This window comes from Eschrichtius robustus, chromosome 4 (assembly GCF_028021215.1).
Source record: "Eschrichtius robustus isolate mEscRob2 chromosome 4, mEscRob2.pri, whole genome shotgun sequence".
Lineage (NCBI taxonomy): Eukaryota > Metazoa > Chordata > Mammalia > Artiodactyla > Eschrichtiidae > Eschrichtius > Eschrichtius robustus.
This window is the reverse complement of record NC_090827.1, coordinates 85,990,008-86,011,037: the sequence shown is the minus strand read 5'-3', so window position 1 is coordinate 86,011,037 and position 21,030 is coordinate 85,990,008. Positions and strand designations below refer to the sequence as shown.

The following is a 21,030-nucleotide window of genomic DNA, read 5'->3' as shown; positions in this document are numbered from 1 at the left end:
TAGGAAAGAAAGAATTAAAGATCTTTAGTTGAGGAAAATTTGAGAACTACTCTTTAAACCATTACTCTATACTCTTTCCTAAGCCATTGAGTTGATGAAAGCAGTACAGAAGACTATTTTGGTATTTGAAGGCTAAGTTATTCTGTCCAGGATGGCCATTGTAGGGTTAAAAGCTGTATTACTTAACGCTTTGAGATGGCCTAGATTTCAACTTAATTTAGCCAATGTTTGCAATATTTTATCCATTAGGAATAGGTGAAAAAGCTTTTTTCACTATTTTCTTCATAAAAAGAACTACGAGGTTTAAGAAATGAAAGTTGACTTTCTTCTTTACAGATTAAAAAAACCTTCATTTTATGAAGTGTATCAGTAGACCAGAAGCCATCACTGAAGTCATTTTAGCAGATGCCATTTTAGATCTGTATATTTGACCATAATACATAGCCTGTTTTGCAAAGTGCTTGATGAATTTTTAATGTTTTCCTTAATTATTTTCTTCAGTGAGTATTTTCCCAGTCTTGTTATTTTCTTTACTTCATGCTGCCACATACACGAAAAAGGTCCTCGATGTAAGTAAAACTGTCCTGGCTTTGTTTTTTGTTTTTGACTCCTGGATTTACAGATAGTTGACACAAATTTGAATTTTAAGACATTTGGGCATTTGTCACAAAAAGGTCCTGTATTCCGTACAAACTTGCTCTAAATTCGTGATTTGAAAGTTTTGATATTTTTTACTGTTTAAGTTTCAATAAAATAGTGCATTTTGTAGATAAGGGGTTGTATTTAAGTTTACCCCCCAGTTCCTGGAGTAATTTCTGAAGTTTGAAATAGATCTTTTTATTAAAAAAAAAAATCATGTCTTTTTGATTTGATAAGTTGTCAGAGATCTCTGTTCTGTCAGTAATTTTAACATACCATGTGTGTAGAGTGTACCAAATTTCTTTTACACTGATGTTCAGAACTGCTACTTTCCTAAAATTTTTTCTTATTACTGGGTTGGAACATTAAGCTTAATAACTTCAGTGTGCCAGGCAGATTGACTGCATATGCACTGAAATTTGAATTAAAATATCCAAAATTTTGCCATGTGTTGGCCTCCTTATTCCTGTAGTTCTCGGATCACAGCAGTAATTGGACTCTGTAATTTCTACCTTTAATCAACGAAGGAGTCACAGATACTTTAACTGTATTTCTGGGTAGCTAGGTTTTGTTATGGTTGGAGAGAAATAACCACTACTTTTCTTGAAATAATCTAATCTTTCTTAAGGAAGATAAAGTGTCTATGAATGAAAAGGACTTTTATTGAAGTTGTTTCTCTATTTAACTCTACAAATATAGAATAAAGCAGGAAAATACATTAACTTTTGTCCCTAAATAATTTGTAAATTTTTATATCATCATTTTCAAATAATTGTCTTTTGGTTGTATTGTGTATTGGATATGCAATTTATCTAAAGAAAGAAAATAATTGATCGAAAATGCTTTTGTTATTTCTAATGTTTGTTTTCTTATGTTTTAGGCAAAGGGTTCAAATAGTTTACCTCTGCTGAGGTCTCTCTTGGATAAATTAAGCACTAATCAACAGAATATTCTGAAATTCATTGCTTGTAATGAAATATTCTTGATGCCTGCTACAGTTTTTATGCTTTTTAGGTAAGAATAAAAATATATTTATTTTAGGAGGCTGGTGTTTAAGTGAACATAATAAATGTGTCAACTCAAATTTTATCCTGTTTACATCTGTTGAAGTACATACTGAGATTCAGAGCTTAGATGGATCTTAGCAATCATCTTTTCACATGATAGTAGAGAACCTGAGAGTATAGTAAACTCCTGTAGTTTACTGTGGTAAACCTAGGCATTTGTCTTCTTTATTATTCCTTGTGATTTATCATTTAACATTTTGAAAATTAATTTCGGAATAACTATTTTGAAAGAATCTTAGGAAGGCTAGTTTAGTCCGTTCTAACATTATTGAGATGATTTGTCCCATACTAGAGAAAAATCTGAAAAATTAAGGTCTGGTATTGTTAGTTGCTTACTGCCACCTCCATATTTTGTTTGTATGTTAATTATAGAAGGAATGCATGAATAAAGAAAGCCTTCCTTTTAAAAATAGAACATCAGGATAGTATTGACCTCTCTATATTCTTGCATTTAAGTTTTAAAACCACATTTCTGCCCAGATTATTGCTTTTTCAATTTTCAGTTTCTCAAGTAATAGGACATTACAAATAAAAGCTAAAATACCATTTGACTGTGAAGCCTAGTTGCATTCTGTCCTCTCCTTCCCAGAGCTAAGGAGTTTGATACGTGTACATGTATGTAGTTCTTTTAAAGTACTTACACAGATGGATAGAAAATATATATTATTATTTTATGGGTGCGGGGCTTTGTTTAGTTTTTTGGGGGTTTTTTAATAAATTTATTTTATTTTTGGCTGCATTGGGTCTTCATTGCTGCGCGCGGGCTTTCTCTAGTTGAGGCGAGCGGGGGCTGCTCTCCGTTGCGGTGTGCTGGCTTCTCATCGTGGTGGCCTCTTTTGTTGCGGAGCATGGGCTCTAGGCGTGCAGGCTTCAGTAGTTGCAGCACACGGGCTCAGTAGTTGTGGCTCGTGGGCTCTAGAGTGCAGGCTCAGTAGTTGTGGCACACAGGCTTAGTTGCTCCGTGGCATGTGGGATCTTCCCGGACCAGGGCTCAAACCCGTGTCCCCTGCATTGGCAGGCAGATTCTTAAGCACTGCGCCACCTGGGAAGTCCCTTTGTTTAGTTTTTATTTTATATCAAAAGCATCAATTGTCTGCATCTTGCTTTTTTCGTTCATACAGTATGTTTTCGTGACCTATTTATATGACATTCATATTTCTGGTTTGTTTCATTTAATGGCTGTATAGTGTTCCATCATATTATGCTACATTTTATTACCCATTCCCCTGATGATGGCCATTTGTTTCCAAATTTTTACTTTTCCAAATGTTGATGCAGTAAACATTTTTTTACCTGTCTGCTTATACTTTTGTGTGAGTGTATACTTTTGCTGAGTCTAAGCTAGGTGCATTTTATATTTAATAGACCATACCAAATTGTCCTCTAATAGGTCTGTATTATCTGTTTTCCATAATCTCATTAATTTGTAACAAACTTGTTTTTGTCTATGAAATATTTCATTTTAATGTTCATTACCTTGGTTAACTAGTAAGGTTTTTATATACCTGACAGTTACTCCTTTCTTCAGCAGTCTTTCTTTAAGCTGGTAATAGAGTTTTCTAGATTTCCTCATAAATGCATCTGTACCATTCTTATAAATAATATCTTCCTCTGAAAACTCCAGGATCACCACATGTTGCTTAAGTTGTGGGGTTCCAAACTAGATAATATAATCTAAATAGGGTCCTGGAATGATACAATGGGAAGACTTCTTATTGGGTGTTTGGGAGCTAGATTCTGGTTGATTTGACCACTAACTTAGCCTTCTGGGCCTTGATTTTCTACACTTAAAAAATTAGTAGTAGTTGAAATAAGTAATTGCCAAAAATCCTTCTAGTTGTAACGTACCATGAATGTTAGGTATAGAATTTGATGCAACTCTATTTGTCGATTATTCCACTCTGAAATTTTCACCCTAGAAGTTAGTTCATCTCTTTTTTGTGATCCTGATCATACACTTAAACATTTTAATTGGTAAAAGGAACCTTTTGCCCTCTTACTTTCTTGCTCATTTTTCTGTTTCTTGGGTCATCTGGTCTTGAGTCACACGAGGTTCTGTGATTTGTTTCATGTACCTGGGTGAAAGTTAAAATGTAGCTACCAAAACTAACTCTTTATGTGGAGGTAATTGGTGACTATATCTGAAACCTCCAGATTCTGGTTAATAAACAAAATAATTTGTTCTCCTTTTAGGTAAGCTTAAGAGAATTATAATGAAATGCTGAGATGCCAGGCACACTTAAACAAAAACCTCATTTTGGGGACTTCCCTGGTGGCGCAGTGGTTAAGACTCCGCCTGCCAATGCAGGGGACACAGGTTTGATCCCTGGTCTGGGACGGTCCCACGTGCCGCGGAGCAACTAAGCCCGTGCACCACAACTACTGAGCCTGCACTCTAGAGCCCGTGAGCCACAACGAAGAGTAGCCCCCGCTCGCCGCAACTAGAGAAAGCCCATGCGCAGCAGTGAAGACCCAACACAGCCCCCCACCCCGAAAAATAGCCTCATTTTTGGAACTGTAGTAAATTTTTTGTTGGAGCACCAAGTTTTGACTATATTGGTATATTAAGTCAATTGTGCTACTTAATCTTTTATTTAAACACTTACATACAAGTTGATTTTAATTTTTAAGATTGTAAAGGAAATGAGAATTTACCAAAAATATTTAAATAGGGGAATCACTTTGTTATTCTAAAAAATTAAAATTAAGTAATAAAGTTTTATTCAATCCCTAATAAGAAAAGCTATTAATGTTTCAAGTGTGTCACTTGACCACAACACAAACTGTAAAATTAAAAACAATTTTAAGTCATTATTCCTTAAATGCTACCTTTCATGGTAGAAGCACAGTCTGATATTAGAAGGCTTTATTAAGTTAAACTTGTAGCTGTAATGCATAAAGCTCTGTATTTAAAAGTGAACATTCTATGAATTTTCTTATACATGTAGTGTATGAGTTTATCTTACATATACATGCACACATGTGCAAAGACAAGTAAAAGGATGATCATTGTAGTTTTATTCATTAGTAGAGAGCTGTTACCTAATAGTACATGCATAAGGTGGAATATTTGAAGCTGTGAAAAGAATGAGGTAATTTATGTGTTGTGATAGGGGATGATCTCCAAGATATAATAAGTTTAAAAGTGGTTGAGAACTGTGTAGGGTATTCCCCATTTATATTTTGGGGTGTGTGTGTTTAAAGACATGTATATTTCTTTCTGCCTCAGTTTCTTCATCTTTAAAATCAGAATGATAATACCACTTCCCTCCTAGAGTTAAATGGTTCAGTGCATTACAAAATGAGCACTGTATGTTAGTCATTATATACACTTGTTTATGTAAATTTCTGGAAGGATGTATTAGAGACTGCTATGACTTTGAGGAAGAAACTAACTTGGCTGATGGAAAATTTGTTTTTCATTGAATATTCTTTTCTACTTACATTTTCTGTAATACGTGAATTTCTCAATTTAAAGAGTTAAAGTTTTATGTGATTTATTGGGGAAGGTGGATATAACATTTAATTATAAGTTTGTAATCGTGTAAATTTTTATTATGACAGTAATATCACACAGTTTAGGGGAAAAAAGGCTAAAAAAGGGACTTCCCTGGTGGTCCAGTGGTTGGGACTCCACGCTTCCACTGCAGGGGCCCAGGTTTGATCCCTGGTTGGGGAACTAAGAATCCGCAAGCCGCACAGTGTGGCCAAAAATAAAAAGGGGGGTTGGGGGTGAGGGGTGGGACTAAAAAAATTTAACCTAAAAAACAAACCATATTTAGCATCTTAATGCATTTATTCCCCAAAAATGTTTTAAAATATAGTTGTAGTAATATGTATAGCTTTATATTCTGCTTTCTTCAGAGTTACTGTGTAGTTTTCATAGTCAAGATTTTAAGTAGTTGCATACCAAGTCCGTCAAACATATGATTTACTTAGCCCTGCTACCTAACTATCCATGTTAGTTTGTTGCTCCATTTTATCTGTAGTTATTTTAGTGAATATCTTAAGATAGTTTTTCCTAGGAAAGTATTCCAGACTTAGAATTTCATAAACATATATACGACTCTTGAGGTATTGTCATTGTTTTTTTTTTTTTTTAATTTTTATTTATTTATTTATTTATTTATGGCTGTGTTGGGTCTTAGTTTCTGTGCGAGGGCTTTCTCCAGTTGCGGCAAGCGGGGGCCGCTCTTCATCGCGGTGCGCGGGCCTCTCACTATCGCGGCCTCTCTTGTTGCCGAGCACAGGCTCCAGAGGCGCAGGCTCAGTAGCTGTGGCTCACGGGCCCAGTTGCTACGCGGCATGTGGGATCTTCCCAGACCAGGGCTCGAACCCGTGTCCCCTGCATTAGCAGGCAGATTCTCAACCACTGCGCCACCAGGGAAGCCCCTTGTCATTGTTTTTTAAACCAAGAAAAATAAATAGTGTAGGCTATGTAAATTTACTAGTGACCCTGTGTGGTTTTATTAGTTTTCTTATTTGCTTATATAAAATAAATTACTTTTCATTTTAAATATCTTATAAAGTTTTAAAACTTTATTATCAATTATTAGTGGTAATTGTTGAAACATTTATTTAATATTTGCTGATTTATTTAAAAGCTTTTAAAAATTTTAAAAAAGTAATACCTACATGAATACATGAATAACTTGGATTTAGGTATGATAGATATTACTGTGACCATTTGATGAATGAAGACACACATTCTCCGATTAAATTGCCTTTAAATTTTGAGAGTATACATATGAATTGATGATGTGTATTTATTGCCCTTGTATTTGTTTATTTCAGTGGTCAAGGAAGTTTGCTCCAGCCTTTTATATACTATAGATTCCTTACTCTTCGATACTCCTCTCGAAGAAATCCGTATTGTCGGTAAGCTGGTGATTAGTTTAAACCTGTTTTATTTATTAAGAGTATTGTGAAATACAGTATTTGTAACTTCTAAGAGTTGTTTAACTTTTATGTTAGAATTTAGAAGCAAGCAGTGTTTTTGTGAATTTAAGTTCTAGGCCTTAGAACTACCTAGGATTGATGAGGAGGTGGTTGTACTTCTTTTCAGACACTAAGACTAGACTTTTCTCGACCACTTCTAAAACAGTGCTAAAGCTTAAGGAGTTTTAAAATGTGTAGGACATAAGTCCCACTCTCAAGGCACTTTCCTAGTTGAAGAAACAAAAACACATGTCAAATAATAAGAAAGGAAGCAGTAGTTTAGGATATGGTATTCACGTGTCAATCTATGATGAATTGTGATGTTTATTCTACTATATCAGTACTATAGTCCACAACAGGGGAGAGGTCATTGAGCCAGAAGAGAGAAGAGCCCAGGAAAGTTTCACAAAATAGAGATTTTAATTTGTTCTAGAAGGATTAAAGCCTTTGAATAGACAGAATAAGGAAAAGCATTTTAGGTGGGAAAACAGAACAAGTTCAGAGGCAAGAAGATAAAAGCAGAGTTTAAGGGGCATTGAGTAGACCTATTTGACTATAAGGGAAATTTGAATGGTGAGTGGTTGGAGCAAAGATTTAAAAGGTATATTGGAGCCATATCATAAAACTTCTTGAGTTTCAGGGTAAGAAGGATAGCCTTGTACAGAATTGTTTGGAGTGGAAAAATGAAAAAGCAGAGAAATATTTTAGTAAATTATCATAATATTGAGGCACGGAGGCTTAAATTAATGTACAATAAATTATGCCTTCTGATCTCAAAAATTAGAAGAAAACAAAAATGAATAGCTGTTTTTTTTTCTTTTTTTAAATTTTATTTATTTATTTATTTTGGCGGGCTTTTCATCGTGGTGGCTTCTCTTGCGGAGCACGGGCTCTAGGCGCGCGGGCTCAGTAGTTGTGGCTCACAGGCTCTAGAGCACATGCTCAGTAGTTGTGGCACACGGGCTTACTTGCTCTGTGGCATGTGGGATCTTCCCAGACCAGGGCTCAAATCCATGTCCCCTGCATTGGCAGGCGGATTCTTAACCACTGTGCCACCAGGGAGGTCCCTGAATAGCTGTTTTTAATAGCTTCTTAAATATGTTACTCAGATACTAATGTTAACATAGTTTTTGTTTTCACGTTTAAAATAAATTCATCATGTAATAGAATTCAGCCAGAAATTCAGTGAGTGTGTTAGCATGATCTCTATTATATTTTCACAAGCAAAGTAAAAACTGAATTTGAATGCTGGTCCATCATTTGCCAAGCTTATGACTTCAGGCGAGTTACTTAAATTTTAATTTCTTCACTGACAGAGAGAAAAACCTCCTTCTGGAGGTGAAATGAAGTAATGTTTTTAAAAGTGCTTAGATTCTATTAGGTTCTTAATAAATAGTTTATTTTTCTTTTTTTATGCTTCTGATTCTCCTTTGAAGGGGTTTTTATGCTCTCACAGACAATGTCTTTTTCACAGTACTTCCTAAAATAGAGCTTATTTTCTTTAGACATAGGTTCTTAATGAGTTCCTAGTCAAAGATAAACCTTTAATTTTACTTGATTCCATGAGTTTTTCCCTTTTTCTTTCTGGTTCTTGTATTCATTTTAGACATTATATTCTGGTTCCCTACCCTGGCATCCAGTTTTCATCAGTAGATTTGTTTTTCTCTGCTTCTTTATTTCCTCTTCTTCTCTGCTTCTGTTTTCTCCACATATCCTTAAATCATATCATCACCTATAAAAATGTAGAAGTGTTCAGCGGAATAGAAAAGAAAGGATAGCAGTGCTATAAGATAACACAAATATGTGCTAATAAACATCTCGCATTAGCACACGTTTTAATCAAAACAGTGGAAAGGTAATGGAAAATATTTGGGCTTATAAATATTGATAAGCAGGATATAAAACTACATTTTCTACACTGTACTTTTTTTTATTAAGGGTTATGAGACAGTCTATATAGCCAGTTTGTACCATGTTCACTTATCACGACATTTATTCTCAAGTTAGTGGTATGAGTCCTTTGTTCATGTCGAGTGTAGATTGTGCAGAGCTGTGCTAATAGAGCAGCCACTAGCCACATTTGACCATTTAAATTTAAATTAATTAAAATTTATAAAATTTAAAACTCAGTTCCTGAGTCAACACTAACCATATTGTTAAGCGCTCAGAAGCCATGCGTGGCTGATGGCCGCTGCATGGGACAAACAGATGGACCTTTTCATCACCACTGAAAGTGCTGTTGTTTATGCCGGGGATAGAACCATGAATACGAGAATGAGGCATGCCTCATCGGTAACCTGAAGGGGTTTAACTAGAGTGTTTTCAGGATGCCCTCTAACTTGATTCATTAGCCTCATTTATTCCGAAGACAGTGATTGTGTGTTGATGATAACAAGTTTAATGTGGGATTGAAATACCTGCTTTCTAGGGACTTAGAGCTGAGTGAATTAGATAGCTACATAAGTCAGTGTGATGATGAAGGTGCTGTGAAGGCACAGAGTGCAGAGGGAGACAGATGAGAATTCACGGAGGAGGTGGTAATAGAAGGCCAAGCCTTCTGAAGTCTAGAGTTCTGGCATGTGGGTGCCTGAATGCGCTTGGCATGCCAGTAGTTGTCACTTGAGTTGAGGAAGTATATAGGGAAGTAGTGAAGATCTGTGCCCAGAAAGGGAGACAGGAACTAGATCATGTGGAAGGGTTTAGACTTTATTCTAAGGTAGGAAGAGCATTTGAAGTTTGTAATGTGGAGGGGTTGAGAACACGATAAGGTCTGATTTAGAAATACTGTTCCAGAAGATGGATTTCAGGCTCACCAAAAGGACAAAAAGACCAATTTGGAAACTGTTAGAGAAGTCCAGAGCCTGAACTAATTCAGTGGTAAAAAAAAGGGATAAATTTGTAAGCTATTTAGGAGGGTTGGAACTTGGGGCTTAGGGAAGAAGAATAAGATAAAGAAGACCTCCAGGTGTCTGGCCTGGGAACCTTGGAGAGTCATGAGTAATGCGGCTGTCACAAAGATAGGAGATACAAGAGGAAGGGCAGGTTTTTAGATAAATGTGCATCTTTCCAAATTTTCTTCCTGTTTTTGTGTGAGAGTGTATTACATCCTTTTAAAAAACAGATTATTGCCTTCTCCTAACCATAAAAATAACACAGAGCATACAAGAAGGTAGAAGTTGTGTCTTTATGTAGGATGAGTCAGCACATAAATTATGAACAGCCAAAATTATCCTTGATGATTCTTTAAAGCACTTATAAATTACAGTACAGTATACATGATTTTGTGTCTACTAACCTGTACAATATGTGTGATGTGTGTGTGATTACAGTATGTAATAAAGAGTACTTCATAGGCAAGTGGCACAGTTAAGGCAAAGTCGTGATCCACAACCAGCCTGGGCTCAAAACAGGCAGCGTAACATGGGCATCATGGCAGAGAGTGGTAGGAGATGAAGCAGGAAATTCAACTGAGACAGGATTGCAGAAGGCATGGGATGTTGAGGAGGTGGGATTTAGTCTGAAGGCAAACAAGAGCTTATTTGATCAATGGAATGATCCAGTTGGGAGGTAACATTTATTGAGCATCTTCTGTGTTGTCTCATTTAAACTTCACTATGACTCCAATAAGTACATAACCCCATTTTTCAGATGAGGAAAGCTCTAAGAGGCAGTATGTTCTTTTAAGGAAATAGTAGGTAGGATTGCTCATATTATATAATTTTCACTTTCTTGGTCTCTTTTTTAGAACTAGTTGAATTTGCCTAAGTCAAACGTGAAAATTATGTGACTCAACTGTAAAGAAGATACAGATAATCCCTAATCTCAGCCCTCAGAGAGAGCCATTTATTAAATGCTTTTGTTGAATGATTTTTTTTCCCCAAAAAAGGAAACAGGTGTTGATTTGGGGAATTTTACTTTGTATGTTCCCTACAGTGCATCCTGGTTACTTCTTTTACTTCTTCAAATTCTTTAATGGCTGTGGGGAAGTCCTTCATTAGCATTTGCTCTTGCCTTACGTTGCTTTTTCATTGGGTTCCTGAAAGAAAACTATTTTATGTTGCAGGACCTTGTTTAATGAACTGAGGATTGTTGTTGAACATCTAATAATGAAACCTGCTTGCCCACTGTTTGTGAGAAGACTTTGTCTCCAGAGCATTGCCTTTATAAGCAGACTGGCACCAACAGTTGCATAGTTTAACATCCAGCTAAGTTATATATAATATAAATAAGCATTGTTAGCTGCTGGTACTTCTGCTACGGATGGTTAATTCCAGGTGTAAAACTGACCTCAATGCAATTTACATAATTTACATAAATGCATCTCAAAAGAAAAATGATCATTTTCCTGGCATGTTAAATCAAGCCTTTTAAACACTTTCTGAGAAACTTTATTGTAATGTATTGTTAATAGTTAGGGAAGTTTGAATCTTGTGATAAATGTATCAAAAATTCTTTAGATGCTGTTGTGCCTTTATCATGAAGTACATTTATTTCTCTGGTAAAAATAGCTCTAAAATTTGTTTTCATCTCATCTAATTGGTAACCTGAATTTATATCTGGCATGAGTTCATTATAGTAACATTAACATGTAAATTCAGTATATTTTGAGACAGTATTCTTTTGCCATTCAGTAATTTTGGCTGATGATTTTAACAAAAACACTTCCCACTGTATTTAATTTCAAATTGCTTTTAAATTGATTTTGTGCTGCTTTGTTAGGACAGATTTATTTTGGATATACTGTTATAATAGGAATTCTATATGTATCTTATACTATGACCTTCCAAAATTTTATTTTCATAATTACTTCTGTGGCTTTGAATATTTTTTTTTTTAAAGGCCCAACTGAAAGCTTGTTAACCAATTGGGTAAATATTTGTGGTCACCTAAGCGTTTTACATCAGAGAGCAATACAGTAGTCGGACACTTTTCCTTTCACAGACCCATTGAGTAACATTTCTCAAATAGGAAATCCTTCTTTTAGAAATGTGGGCACATAGGTTTTAGTATTACTGTAATTTATACAATTATTTAGATCAGATTCTTGACTGCCAGTTTTCTCGGTTTCTTAGGCTTGATTTTCATAGACAGTTGCAGCAATTCAGATGCCTTTTGAAAGGAATGTAACTGAAGATTGAGTGTATGACTAAACTTTGTTCTGAAATAACGAAGATTATACATACTTACCCATCAAATCTGACTTAAAAGGTTAAATAGAAAGGTTTATAGGAAAGGTTATTGCCTGGGAATGGAGCCAGGGGAGGAGTTGTGGGGGGAATAGTGTGCGTTTCGGTGGTGTAACGCACAGCTGCATTTGGGGGGATTGGATGTATTATGCAACTGTGATTTGAGTTGTATAATATGTTAAATGTGTTCGTTGAGCTTCCATTAACTCCTTTTTAAAATTCATTCTGATCTTTATTGTTGCATGATTGGAAATGTTTAAAACCTTGCAAAATGTAAATACAGAGTAATTAACAGTTTTTTTGTGACCAGTTTTCTTCTATGTGCATGTAACTTGGATTTCTCCAGTATACTCAGTGACTTACCAGTAACATCAGTTTTCTTTTTATTCAACTTTTTGATCTATAGAAATGTGATACCTACTTGATAGCTCAACTGTCACCAGCTATTTTTGTAATTTTGTAATATTTATCTACTAAGTTAGAGAAGCCTCGTAATATACAGTTGATTGTAGGGGTGGGGCAGTCTCACTATCACTATGTATCACTATCTGATGGTTTTAAAAACTAAATTTTCTAGAGCAATAAAGTAATTATAAGGTTAAGTAAACAATATATTATTGATTTCTAATGACGTTTTTAAAAATTTGAATTGTATCAAGAAATTTTGGCAGCTGAAGGCATACTTTTAAGTTACTAGGTGTTTTTGTTTGCTTTTACAATTTTTTTAAATCTTGAGATAATTTTAGATTTGTAGAAGAGTTGTAAAAAATAGTAAAGAGAGTTCCTATATACCCTTTACTCAGCTTCTCCTTGTGTTAACAGCTTCCATAACTATACAACATTTATCACAACTAAGAAATTAACCCTGGAACAATGCTATTAACTATTAAGGTACAGAACTTACTCACATTTCACCAGTTTTTCCGTTTATTAATTTTCTTTTTGTGTGCTCTGTTTCTACCATGATGTTTCTTTGAATGATCTATAAGTATGCCTCTGTTTTTAGTTTTTCCTCTTTACGTTGAAAATTACTATTGGTCAAAAGGATTTTCCTAAAGGAAATAATTCATGTTTAACAACAAGATTTTAACATTAATACTATTACAATTTAAAACCCTCTGTGCTTCAAAAGTCAGTGCTTTTATCACATAATGGAGTTATATTTCTGATATGCTCATGTTCTTTAAAGGAAGGCTTGATTTATAAACAAAATACTCCTAAACTCATGAAAAAATAAATCTTAAAATTTGAGCATTACTAGATGTTTAGTTAGCATGAACATGTAGTTAGGAATTTTGCAGTATGAATACATACAACTAGCTAATTTGACATCTGAAATTATAGGGTAACTTGCATATCTATCAAATTAAAATTAAGGAAATAGAGTATATAGAATGAATGTACTAGGAGAAGTTATAGCTGCATAGCTGAATTTATTTTTACTTACAGGTTTAAAAAAAAGTTGATTTAACATCCAGAATATCTAATTCTTTAGGAAGTGGTATAGTGCTGCTGTTCTTCTAGCACTTTTAGATATTAAACCTTCTTGGACAGGTGGAACAAAATCTACTTTATTTCTAACAAAGATTCTATATTCCATTTGTATACTTGACTCCTCATGAATTTTAACTATTTAACATCAGTCTAAAGAGAAATTTCATAAATAACAATTTGTATTTAAATTTTCTTGGGGTAAAATTCACGAAGGTAGATGCTCCTAGAAGAAGTAAGCAAGAAAGAAAGCTAGCCTTTTTTTTAAAAAAAATTGAATTTAGTTATTTGGGAACCTCCCTTATGGGGAAAATCAAGGCATGCTTAACATTAAACCAGAAGTTGTGAAGGATTTATGGTCTGTTGTATAACTAAGAATTGTAAAGCTATCAGAATACTTCTTTTCCTCCTAAAAATCAGGATCAAAAATCAGTCTAGGTTTGTGAGTTTAGGACATGAATATTATTCATCCTAAAAAGGAAAATAGGTGTGTATATAATGCTGCGAGCAGAACTGAGAGTTTTTGCTTTCTTTAAGTTTGAGATAAGAATGAAATTAATTTTGAGGGATTGTGGTAAAGATCCTTATCTAATGCTAAGGAATCTGTTTTAATTAATATAGTTCTGAAGCTCCCATCCACCCATCTACCCAAATCCCCTTTTGATCTGCTAGCCTCATTGCTGTCACCCAAATTGAGACTGGTTTTTATTCTGTAATGAAAACGTCAAGGGAGAAAGTAACCACAGTTATGTTTATGAGCAGTAGGTGGCACTCTTTCCTCAAGTAGTCCTCAGCTGTTTTACGTGCCATGTTGGAAGGTTAAATGCCACTAAATCCTGAGTCAGCATAAAACTAAGGACCTGAATTCCATGACTCTTTAATATGTAATTATTCAATATTCAGTAAATATTTAGTAAGCATTTACTATGAGTGCATTTTTAAAATGTTGAAATGTTCAAAAGCTGGAAGAAGTACCCTGTTAATATCTGCTTTCTAGGTAAATAATAGAATAGGCCACAATTATTGGTGTTATTCAGATCATGATCTCTCTGCTGTTTTTGTTTTTGTTTTCATAAGTGCCTAAATTACCTAAACACATCAATTATAAAATTGCTCTTTCTCCTTCATTTCAGGTATATAGAAAAATGGTACTTAAAATTTGTTCATGTTCATTTTGTAGGTGTACAAGGTGTAACTAGTTCCATCTCTTAAAATTTAGACTTTTCACAATAATACAAAAGCATATTGAAATTTTTGGATATTAGGAATGGTACCTAGATTTGTAAATTCAGTTTGAGTTGCAGAGACAACTATTGTTAGTTTCACTTATCATCTCGTTGGAATTTCTCTAGAGTTAAGAGAATTCTACAGTGGATATATGATAGTGTAGCTCAACAGATAATATACCAAAGGCATATATGTTTTATAAATCCGGGAGTTATTTCCAGAGATTGTTGCAATGAGCAGGCCTGTTACAATATTCTGGGTGGAAAGTTGTGATTGGATCTGATATTAAGGATAAGAAAGGAGCTGCTAAAAGTTTGGGAGGCTTCCTGGTAGTAATTATTCTATGATATGTTTATCTTCAGAGGTGGTATTCGGGAGGGTTCTTAGAAAGGAACACATCCCTGTGTGAGGGATTAACTGTAGAGTAGTCTCTCTCCTGTTGTGCAATGCAAATAGGAAAACTGACCTGCACTGAATTTGAGTTGATGTGACAAGAGGTAAAGTACAGTATTTTTTTAGTCTAAAACAGATTCTTTTTCTTAGAAAATGATAGAGAAAAATTATTATTAGGTATCTTTGCTGGAATCTAAAAATTAGCTCACATTCCAGAAGAAGGAAAGGCCCAAGAATCATTTCACTTTTTCCATCATAGTTTTCCGGAGCTACTTTTTTGATATGCTCAGTACTTTTAAACTAACCATTTTTTTTCCTTGGTTCATGACAGTTTAGTTCCAACCTAGACTATTTTTTTTTGTAACTTTAAGACAAATGCTTTTGATATGAATTTTTGCTTGCGTATGTATCTGTAAGTTGAGACCAGATGGGCAAAGTCTTGGGCAGATAACATTTGTGATGTGTATATATTGGAACAAATGTAAAAGGGTCACAAGGATTAGAAAGAGAGTCATAAAAAACTGCTTGATATATAAATGCATTACTTCTGGTGCTCTATATAATGGGATATATTGAACTAAAAAATTTGTATACACAGTATGTCAGCATTTCTTAGTAACTTCTTTTGAATCCATTTTTAATATCTAATATTATATAGGTTGGGGAGTTACATACTCTTCAGGCCAATACTATCCAGACTGTATAAATTTATAAAATAAATTGAAAAATTCATCATTCCCCTGTATTCAAGATCAAAGCACATAAATGCTAATGTAGGGCTCAGAGGGGACATAATATTGCTCCTGAATATTTGAGAAAATGTGAACTCCTTTCAAGAAAATCTAATAAACATAATAATCCTAGCCTGCTGACACTAAGGAAAAAGGACCTCATTCACTCTTTCTTTTATGCAGTGATTTACTGGTCCCTACTGATTCTCAAATTGAATCACCGTACTAAATTATCTGTGCTGGTACCTGTGAAAGTAAGCCCTGGGATCCATATTTGGTTTGTGTTCTGCTTAAATCAGCAAGAATGATAAATTTGATGGTGTGAAATTGGAAGTGTCAAGGGCTTTCTTTGGTGATTGAGCAAAATAATGTCTCCACTTGTAATTTATTGTGACCCTTTTTCACTGTATGTGCTTTGTATATCTAATATTTATTTCAATACATATTAAATTGTTGTTCCCTCATCTGTATTGTTATACCTAAGATTTTATTGATGTAAAAATCAAATTGCATAATAAAAAAAAATTTTCTCTGGATTTAAGCTGATTTGAAAATGTTATGTTGCAAAAAAACATTTACAATTAGAATTTAGCTTTCCATTGCTCTTCCTTGCCTTATTGTTAGAATAAGGTGAATTTGAACTTCTTTTTTTTGTCTTCAGTTCATCACAAACAATAGAACTGGTGTAATTTTGTGATCTAGTATGAGACTGGAAAAAACAAATGTGGTCTAAGGTGAAACTGGAAAGAAAAGAAAAATTATAGTGCATCTCTCAGCTGTTCGCTTGCTTGCTCTCCTGTACTTCTTTGTCTAGTGAAATTTACAGCCTGGTGGATGAGTTATTTGTAACCCTAAAATGATTCACAATATGCAGTATATTCAGAGTCATAAATCAACGCAGGATAACATAGAGGAATATATTTCCCTTCCAGATGTTTAGAGTTGGCAGATATTTTATGTGGCAGTTTTAATAACTGGTACTAAGCAAAACACTGAACAAGCGAGTTAAATCCTTGTCCACTTAGAGATTATAGTCTAAGAGGCATTATGGAAATCAGTTGTATAAAGGCAATTTTGAGAGGTGAATAAATATTGAATTCGTAAATGAGTTGTCCATGTAAGGGGAAAAGTGTTTGATAGCTCAATAAATTGAGTGTTAGGAGAATTGATTTCCTAAAGATTCAGTGGTATAGGCTCTTATGAACATATACATTGTTAATTCATAATGCTCTTTCCCTGAGCATATGGGAATATTTGAAGCTGTATAGGAAATAATTCTGAGCTTTGGGGAAGGAAAGGTCATCTCATTCCCCAAGCCTGGTTGAATGGAGTGACTCCTCAAAAGAAGTGGTCAGCCATTGCTTATCAGGGAAGGAGAGGGAAAGCAGAAACAAAGGGGGAGCAGTCAGGAAACAATCGTGCAGCTGTGGGGCAGGGTCCTGGTTCCTCCTTAAGGAATATAACAGTACCTTTGAGTTCTGTAGGAACTATGGCCCCCACTTGGGTGGAGAATGGTAACTTAAGGCTGAGCACAAGATTCCTTGAACACAGCTCTGTTACCTCACCATAGACCAATCAGAAGAAAGTGCACAGGGGAAGTCAGATCCCTCTTCCCCAAATGATTCTCCCTTTAAAAACTTTCATGGTCGGGCTTCCCTGGTGGCGCAGTGGTTGAGAATCTGCCTGCCAATGCAGGGGACACGGGTTCGAGCCCTGGTCTGGGAAGATCCCACATGCCGCGGAGCAACTAGGCCCGTGAGCCACAGCTACTGAGCCTGCACGTCTGGAGCCTGTGCTCCGCAACGGGAGAGGCCGCGACAGAGAGGCCCGCGCACCGCGATGAAGAGTGGCCCCCGCTCGCCACAACTGGAGAAAGCCCATGCACAGAAACGAAGACCCAACACAGCCAAAAATAAATAAATAAATAAATTCATTAAAAAAAAAAAAAAAAAAACTTTCATGATCAAGCAGAATCTTCAAAGTTGATTTTTGGACACCAGTCCGTCTTCTCCCCGGATTGCTTCCTGAATAAAGCGACTTTTCCTTTCCAACCAGCACTTTCATCTCTTGAGTATTGGCATTCCAGCGGCGAGCAGCAGGACCTGAGTTCGGTAACACCACCACCTTCCTCCTGGGAGAAGAAGCTGGAGATGGAGTTAATAATTGATCATGCCTATATAATGAAGCCTCCATGAAAATCCCTGAACTGTGGGCTTTGGAAAGCTGCCAGATTGGTGAACGAACTCACGTGCTGGGAGGGCAGTGCAACCCAAATCCATGGGGACAGAACCTCCTACACTTGGAACCCTTCTGGACTTTCCTGATGTCTCTTCATCTGGCTGTTCATCTATATCCTTTATTATATGATAAAGCAGTAAACACATTTCCCTGAGTTCTGTGAGCTGTTCTAGCAAAGGATCAAACCTGAGGTGGTGATTATAGGAATGCTGATTTATAGCCAGCCAGTCAGAAGAGTAGGTAGGTGACAACCTGGGACTTGCAATTGGCTTCTGAAGTGGGGGCAGCACCATGAGCCTGAGCCCGTAACTTGTGGGATCAGATGGATAGTGTCAGACTGAACTGAACTGTAGGACACCCAATTGGTGTCTGCTGAATATTGCGGCATTGCTTGGTGTAGGAAAACCCACACATCTGGCATCTTAAGTATTATGAGTGTGAGTAAAGGAAGAAATAGTGTTTGTTTTCCTTTCAGTGGACACGGTTAAGTAATGGCATAGGTAAATAACATATCCAGAGTACAATACAAAAGAATGAGGAGGCTCTGTGATGTACTGACATGGAAAAATCTTTGAGATATAAGATTAAGAGAGAAGCAGATGTATAGTTGCATGTCTGTGTATAGATTTGTTAGCTACCCTGGGGACTAAGGGGAGGGTAATTTCATTATGTACCATTTTATAAATCATGAATTTTCCATCATGCATTATACTACTGATGTATACATTATAGGCAAATAAAATTTAATAAAAGTAATATAAACATTAAAAAAAAAAAAGTTGTCAGCCCAGATCCTCGAGAGTTATCAGTCTAAACAGGCGATTTGTCAACAAAGGTTTGGTTTTTTTTAAACTTCTTATGGTGAGTTTTGAACATACATAAAAATAGAATAGTATGATGAACCTCCGTATTATTATCACCCAGCCCTCATTAATCCTCCACCATGGCTACCCCGGTCTACTTTCACCTCTATTTACTTTTTCTTCTAGTTTAAATAATTCACATTATTCTATACCACTAAGTAAAAATTACATTGTGTTTCTAAAAGATAAGGATCCTTTTTAAGATCAGTATTAAAAAATTAACAGTAATTAACATAGGTCTTTTAGACTGGGTGTCTAGAAGTGATTGACTAACAGTAACGCTCTGACATGAAAAAGGCGTAACACAATTTTATAACAATAAGCATAACATGAGGGAAAGGGAAAATTCTAGTGTTTTTCAGTAAAAGGAAGACTTTTTCCCCTGTGTTGCTGCCCTCAGAGAAAGACACAGAGACCACCACCCTTTAGGGAAAGAGGTAGGGAAGATTTTCCCTTCTCACTTCACTTTCTCCCTCCTAAAGGAGATAGTGTATCCAAGGATTTTTTTCCTTGAAAACATGGAGAGTGAGGGACTTTGGCAGTCTTACCGGAAACAGAGAGGGGTTAGGTCAGTGCTTCAAAGGAAGGGAGTGCTGTTAACCAAAGATGGAGATAAATAACATTAGAACCACTGTTCTTATTAAATTGCCTTTAAAACTGTAGATATTTCCAAATAATTAAATAGTGGAATTCAGGTCAATTTATTCCCAATTTTTAAAAAATGATAGCCTTTAAAAACAAAACAGTAGTTTATAGTATTTTTTTCATTTAAATTATTTAAATTTGGAGCTCTACAATTATTTATTCCTAGACTTCCAAGAGTAATAGGCCATTTCATTTAAGTAACAAACCACAAACCCTCAAGACAAAGAAATGAAACTTGCAGTGATTCAGATTAAAATGGGTATCTTTTTTTGTCATTAACTCATAAAAAATACAGTTGTATATGCAGGTTTCTCTGTTCTGAAATAATGGTCCTTGATACTGTGAATTATCACGTTCATGTTTTACAGTTCTATTTAGTAATATACAAAGTATATAGTTCATCTTTTGAGGTATTTAGAAATTACCTTTTACCCCTTTGTCTGAAAGGCTAAAAACTTCCCTTTAGGGCTTACTGTATTATTAGACTTATTTTGAATGAAGTTTTTAGTATGAACTTTATATTTTCCTTTCCTGAGGATGATCTTCAATTTCCAAATAAAAGCAGAACATTTCTTACAAAAATATTGGAACAGTTTTTAGAAAAATAATTTGGGCTCTGATATTTTTAGTTATATGGATATATTGCTGGGAATAAAATATTCTTTCAAAGTGAGTAATTAAACATTTACCCTTATAATTAGAACCTACCAGAGGACTTTTTTTCTTTTTTTTTCTTAACAGAAAGAATATTAACTTACTGTGGTAAAAATCAAAGAATCTGTAAGGTTTATTACAACTCCATTTGAACTTTTATGTTCATTATACTTGCTCTAAAGTGGTTTTGTGCAGCTATAATTAACTATACATATTTATATAGTACTGATATGCTTTTTTAAATATTTATTTATTTGTTTATTTATTTATTTGGCTGTGCTGGGTCTTAGTTGCAGCATGTGAGATCTTTGTTGCGGCATGCAAGATCTTCGCTGCCGCATACAGGCTGTTAGCTGCGGTATGTGGGATCTAGTTCCCTGACCAGGGATCGAACCCTGGCCCCCTGCGTTGGGAGCACAGAGGCTTAACCACTGGACCACCAGGGAAGTCCCTGAAATGCTTTTGATAACATCCATATCTTTTAACCTTTCTATAATAAAATGCACAAGCAACTTTGAAGTTAGTTTATAAAATCATTCCTACTCTTTTCTATATAATGGTAGTTATCAGATTCTCAAATTTTAAAACGTTAGAATCTTATTTTAATTGCAGTACAAGCAAAGTGCCCCTCGGTGGCAAGTTTTTGGAAAAATAATTCTATTGGCTCTCATTTTGCCTGTAATAAAAAGCCATGGGCAAGGGGTGGAGGGAAACATTGCTTGACTTTTGATTTTACTTCCAGTGGTTTTTACATTAAACATCCAATCAAGGATATAAAGGCCTTCTTACTAATGATTTCTACCTTTTAATGTTAAAAAAAGTTTTTAGACCATTTTCATTGGTTAATAATCACTATTGGTTTCCAAGGTGCCTAAGTGAGCTAATGAATTTTTCCATTATATTTATGAAACAAGTAGACTTTGTATCTCTGCTTTATGACTGAGAAACCGAATTTCCA

The 21,030-nt window shown here is 35.1% G+C and overlaps 1 protein-coding gene across 2 annotated transcripts in view; it reads left to right on the top strand.

The window, feature by feature from the left end:
- The window catches only part of TMEM33 (transmembrane protein 33), a 33,337-nt gene extending 17,155 nt beyond the window's left edge, over positions 1 to 16,182 (top strand). For both annotated transcript variants that reach the window (XM_068543026.1, XM_068543025.1), the window contains exons 5-8: positions 502 to 569; positions 1,520 to 1,653; positions 6,501 to 6,584; positions 10,708 to 16,182. In XM_068543026.1, the coding sequence (XP_068399127.1) occupies positions 502 to 569; positions 1,520 to 1,653; positions 6,501 to 6,584; positions 10,708 to 10,837 (416 nt within the window). In that variant the 3' untranslated portion in view covers positions 10,838 to 16,182. The remainder of the gene's footprint in view (positions 1 to 501; positions 570 to 1,519; positions 1,654 to 6,500; positions 6,585 to 10,707) is intronic.
- The last annotated feature ends 4,848 nt before the right edge of the window (positions 16,183 to 21,030 follow it).